Genomic DNA, 5,960 nt, shown 5'->3' on the forward strand with positions numbered 1-5,960 from the left:
TTGGACCCCTCCTGATCAGCAAGTTTTCACTTCTTATCCCAAATGAAAAAATGAAAAAAGTCTTAAAGCTCCTGGCGCTTATGCAAAATCTGTTACAGGTACCCACTTACCATGCGCTAGTTATGAAATCAGGGCCAAAATATGTTAGAACAGTTTTGGGTCCCATATGTGTACTTCTACATCTGCACTATGTATATGGCCCCTTTGTGGTAGAGACAAGCTGAGTTCTACAGGTTCGCGGCAAATACTTTATATTAACAAAATGCTCCAATTCATTTATGTTCCTGTTTTTTTCTTTTTAGTTGTGCAGGAATAAAAGGAAACAGACAATGTATTATGCAAACCAACTTTATTATTTGAAATCTATAGGAGGAAAAAGAGGAAATCTGTAGTTTATGCCACTTTCTTACTGATCCTCTTGAAGGTGATTCCTCCGCTCACTGAGGTCTGTAAAAGAGTAGATTAGAGGGACAAGAAAAAGAGTATTATAGTAGAGTCAAAGTGAAAACAATCAGATCTTTACCTTTTCTAAAAATATATATATATATATTCTACCTTCCCTAAACATACAGAAGAATAGTAGAGAAAGTGACGATATCCAAGTATTTAGGCAAGAGTGACAACAGTGCCACTTGCTGGTCATAGAAGGGTATTACTCTCCAAGAAAATGAAACAGATTTTTACTCTTAAGTTTTAAAAGTTTTATCTCCGTCTTTAAAATGATTTGCTGCATTGTCCTAATACATTTAATTGGATATGGTGTTCCATATGTTTATTAGGAAGTGTAATTTATCTATTCCAGACACATAAATCAAGGCTTTCTGTTACTGTCACTGGAGGACTAATCTATATGTGGCTCCTATTCTGACCTCTGCACTATGTGTGGGCTGTGCAGCCGCAATTGGAATTATCCTATACATAAAATATTTTCTCCATTTTGGTTTACGGGCAAACAAAGTTTATTCACTGGGATGTTTTATGAAACAAGTATTGATTATGGACCTGCATAATGACAAGGCAACAGTGGTGTCCCTATAGGGGTCTTACATCGGCTCTACAGGTTATGGGGAAATAAAGACTTACTCATCTGACACCTTGGGCACCCCGTCTATAATGGTGGATAATAGGGAGGTTGGAGGGCTGTTATAGATTTTGTATTGGGCTCAGTAGCGTTAGTTGTCCACTACTTCTTGTCATAGCCTCGCTTGGCGCCGATGAAGTAATAAAGCCTATACTCACCTCCCGTGCAGGTGCCATTCCCGCGGTGTCAGCACTCGTTCTCCCGGGTGTCCCGTGCTGTTGTTGTGACACATGACGCCGGCGTCCAATCAGCGCTGGTGTCACTGTCTCCGCCTTTGGACAAATCGAACATGAAAAGGAAGTTCGAGACCAGCTGCAGCCCGGACTTCCTCTTCCTGGTCAATTTGTCCGAAGGCGGAGACAATGACGACAACACTGATTGGACGCTGGCGTCACGTGTCACTAGAGCCCCGGAGAGAGCGAGTGCTGACACTACGGGAAAGGTGCCAGTATGAGAGATAAGTATAGGTTTTATTGTTTTATGGGGGTAAACATTTTGATCAAGAAGGGGTTGCTCTAGTAGTAGACAACCCCTTCCAGTTACACATTTTCAATTGAATTACATTATACATACCGTAGTTTCAATCAAAATTATTCAAACCCCCCCCCCCTCCATGCAAATTAAATTTATTAATAAAAATTTACAAAAATTTTGCTGTCCCATAATTTCATTATTTCAGAACTGGAAAAATGTTTGACTTTAATGTTTTATTTTAATAAAGTCGGGAACACTAAGAATATTTGAGTAAATGAGTGTGACATCTAAAAAGTGGAGTCTTTTGTTAATTGGAGAAGTTATAGAACATACATGGACACTCTACGAGACCCCAGAGATCACATCCGAACCCACCCACAAGTTCCACCAACATCTGTGAGACCCCAGAGCTCACATCCTAACCCTCCCATAACATACGTGGAGAATTTGACCCTTAGAAGTCAAGACTTGGACCAACTCGTTCTGAGGGTCAACACTGATACGGATAGAACTTACTTCTGAAAATTCCTACTTGTCTATCATGATACAATACAATCCATGCACAATCGAAGCATAAAGTTAGGCCACAGACTAAAGAACGTAAAAGAGTAAAACGAGATATCTCAGCGATTTTGAAGACCACATAAGGAGAAAAAGCGGAATGGTGGTATTGGCGCTAGATATTAGATTACATTGATCTATTTTTTCATATTCACTATATTAATAATTTCACTTAGAAGAAGCTTACCTCAACAAGCTTCCCACCCACCATCTCTGAAGTGTGATGGTAATTAGGGAAATCCACAGCGATCTTATCACCTTCCCATTTCACTGTTGTCTTTAAAGGGCAAAAAAAAAAAAAATCAAAGTTGTGCCGCAGTCTAAAGGCCCCCATACACTTTAGACAAACCCATCGATTTTGATGAGGCCAGATGACAATGTGAGGTGTACGCAGACTCTATGGTGGAGGACTATGGAAGGGCTGAGAATGTGGAAATTTAACATCTGATCCTCTTGTTAACATGGGATATTAACCAACGCAGAAGGGGTCTGGCAGCAGCTTAATCACCTCTCCCCTTTTAAAACACATTTACCCTCAAAGGAAATAAGCGTGACGTATATTGGGAGATAAGATGAAACAACTCCTGAGATATCTAAGGTTTATGGCACCGTTAAGGTAGTGAAAAGACATTAATTGTGCCATATAGGTGAAATTCACCGTGGTTTCAAGTATGGAGAACCTCTTTATTCGAAAGAGCGTAACAGCCAATCAGGGGCCCCTGTAGCTTCTGTCAACATGACCATCTTCAACAGCAAGTTCAAAACTTGAAAAGTGTAAGCAATAATGTCACAATATAAGGTAATGCACACAGTATTATTGTAATCCACACAGTGTCGTGACAATATTAAAGGGAACCTGTCACCCCGAAAATCGCGGGTGAGGTAAGCCCACCGGCATCAGGGGCTTATCTACAGCATTCTGTAATGCTGTAGATAAGCCCCCGATGTTACCTGAAAGAGGAGAAAAAGACGTTAGATTATACTCACCCAGGGGCGGTCCTGCTGCTGGTCCGGTCGGATGGGCGTCTCCGGTCCGCTGCGGCGCCTCCCATCTTCATTCCAAGACGTCCTCTTCTGATCTTCAGCCACGGCTCTGGCGCAGGTTTACTTTGTCTGCCGTGTTGAGGGCAGAGCAAAGTACTGCAGTGCACAGGCGCCGGGCCTCTCTGACCTTTCCGGCGCCTGCGCACTGCAGTACTTTGTTCTGCCCTCAACAGGGCAGACAAAGTACGCCTGCGCCGGAGCCGCGGCGTGAAGATCAGAAGAGGACGTCTTGGAATGAAGATGGGAGGCGCCGCAGCGGACCAGAGACACCCATCCGACCGGACCAGCAGCGGGACCGCCCCTGGGTGAGTATAATCTAACGTCTTTTTCTCCTCTTTCAGGTAACATCGGGGGCTTATCTACAGCATTACAGAATGCTGTAGATAAGCCCCTGATGCCGGTGCGCTTACCTCACCCGCGATTTTCGGGGTCACAGGTTCCCTTTAAGGTAATGCACACAGTAATGTCTCAATACTAGGATAATATTAGGATAATCCACACAGTGATATCACAATATAAGGTAATGCACACAGTGATATCACAATACTAGGATAATCCACACACAGTGGTATCACAATATAAGGTAATGCACACAGTGATATCACAATACTAGGATAATACTAGGATAATCCACACAGTGATATCACAATATAAGGTAATGCACACAGTGATATCACAATACTAGGATAATATTAGGATAATCCACACAGTGATATCACAATATAAGGTAATGCACACAGTGATATCACAATACTAGAATAATAGTAGGATAATCCACACAGTGATATCACAATATAAGGTAATGCACACAGTGATATCACAATACTAGGATAATACTAGGATAATCCACACACAGTGGTATCACAATATAAAGTAATGCACACAGTGATATCACAATTCTAGGATAATACTAGAATAATCCACACACAGTGGTATCATAATATAGGGTAATGCACAGAGTGACATCACAATATTAGGGTAATGCACACAAGGATATCTAACAAACTCAACCTGGGTGCAAGTCAGGATGTTTGATGGGAAAAGGCAAAATAAAGACACAGTAATTTTTCCTTAATCATCACTAAAGGAGACAACTGTTGGTCTAATGCTTGTTTGGTCTACCGCTAGATCTACCGTGACCCTCCTACACCCATGTACGCTCATATGGCCAAGTGTGCATGTGTTTTCAGTGGGGACAGTGGAATATGCCAATACTATAGCACTTCTGCAATAACAAAAGGATCAGTCGTTGAAGTTCAATGTGTCACATCACATGTCGGGGGAGAGTTGGAAGCCCTCATACACATCAGATGGTTGTCCAGTCCTGTTGAAACCTGAAACTTTGGAAGCCTTTACTGCACCCTATGTCTGAGTATAAATGGAATCTTTTATTGGTGGGCCTCATAACAAATGCTGTTCCTATGCTTTGTTCATTGTTGTCCAAGTCTATAAGTAGGCTTCCGATCTCGTAGACTTGACATGATCATACGTTATATGGTTGTCCATTCATTAGAATAAGTGCAATTCAATATTCCTGATTTTTGGTTCTTAACAAAGTCGAATTCATGGAGATTGGTCAAGCCCCTGGATGGCTGTATTTTAAGAAGGGGTCATCCCGTTTGGTCAACCTTTTTATACTGGCCATGTAAATAAAATATCCTAACATTCCTGATAGATTTAATAACATAAATTGAAAGGTCTACTGTTTCAACATGTTTCATGCATGGAAACTTATTGGGGTTGAGGTGATGGACACTTCTTATTCTTACCCAAATATCATACTCAGTATGGGGCTGATGACTTTATGGCTTGGCCAAGAGTTCTGTCTATGTTCTCGAAAACATACATATAAAAAGCAATCATCATAACATCATCTGAAAAGAACTCTACAATGAGAAAACATAACTGAGTTTAGCTGATGAGCAATTAATTACCTTAAACTGCTTGCCACCCATGGTATGCATGTCGGACTCTTGGCCAACAACAAACTTATTGGTGGTTGTGTGTCCTGGATAGATCTGAGACCAGGTGAACTCGTTTCCATTCTGGACCACTTCAGTGGTATATTTAAAATTCTTTCCCTTTTCAATTTGGGCTTCGGGGATGCCTAGGATGAAAGAATCCTTGGTTAGACAAAAGCAGACGTTAGATTTGTCCAATCTTTGGGTTGCGAAGCAAAAATGTCAATTTTGAGTGATAAGTTGTAAAAATCAATATAGTATTGCCTATATTTAACTAAAAATAGTGATCGTAAACTCTTGTTAAGGGATTTAAAGAGGCGTCAATAAACTTGTAGAGCAGGTTGCCCGACCATTTTGTCCTGTCTCACCAAGACCTGTCACCAAGACCTTCTTCAAACACCGTCCCTTAAATTTTTTTACATGTATATTTAAAAAAAACAAACATATTTCTGCATCATAAAATGGAATGAAAAGACTCACCGATAAGATTCATGAATGATTCATAGTTCTCTTGGGATTCAACTTCATATTTTCCTGAGAAGGCCATGGTGAGGTTGGAGAGACAGAAAAGGTCCACTGAAGACTGGGAAGCAGAAGAGCAGTGAGTAATGTATGTCTGTTAGCTCCTCTTTATATACATCGAGAAGACTAAAAGAGCCATTCATCCCATCAAAATTATCTTTCTTCATCTAAGAATTGAGTAATGTAGTGTGTATCAAGCAGATCAATCACTGATAAATCAGTGTTAGTGACCTGTGGGGAAAACCAGGTTCAAACATCTCAACTCTAACCATGGACATGTAAACTGAGCTTCATTATCTGGTGACCTGGTTGTCAGT

At 40.9% G+C, this 5,960-nt stretch overlaps 1 protein-coding gene across 1 annotated transcript; it reads right to left on the reverse strand.

Annotated features, from left to right (window-relative positions):
* Positions 1–332: 332 nt before the first annotated feature.
* Positions 333–5,758, reverse strand: LOC138675353 (gastrotropin-like). The gene is made up of 4 exons (XM_069763476.1): positions 5,602–5,758; positions 5,095–5,267; positions 2,304–2,393; positions 333–447 (listed from the first exon to the last, which is right to left on the reverse strand). Exons 1-4 carry the CDS (start codon positions 5,666–5,668, stop codon positions 394–396), a joined length of 384 nt encoding a protein of 127 aa, XP_069619577.1. The 5' UTR covers positions 5,669–5,758; the 3' UTR covers positions 333–393.
* Between the last annotated feature and the right edge of the window lie 202 nt (positions 5,759–5,960).

Source organism: Ranitomeya imitator, chromosome 4, assembly GCF_032444005.1.
Source record: "Ranitomeya imitator isolate aRanImi1 chromosome 4, aRanImi1.pri, whole genome shotgun sequence".
NCBI lineage: Eukaryota > Metazoa > Chordata > Amphibia > Anura > Dendrobatidae > Ranitomeya > Ranitomeya imitator.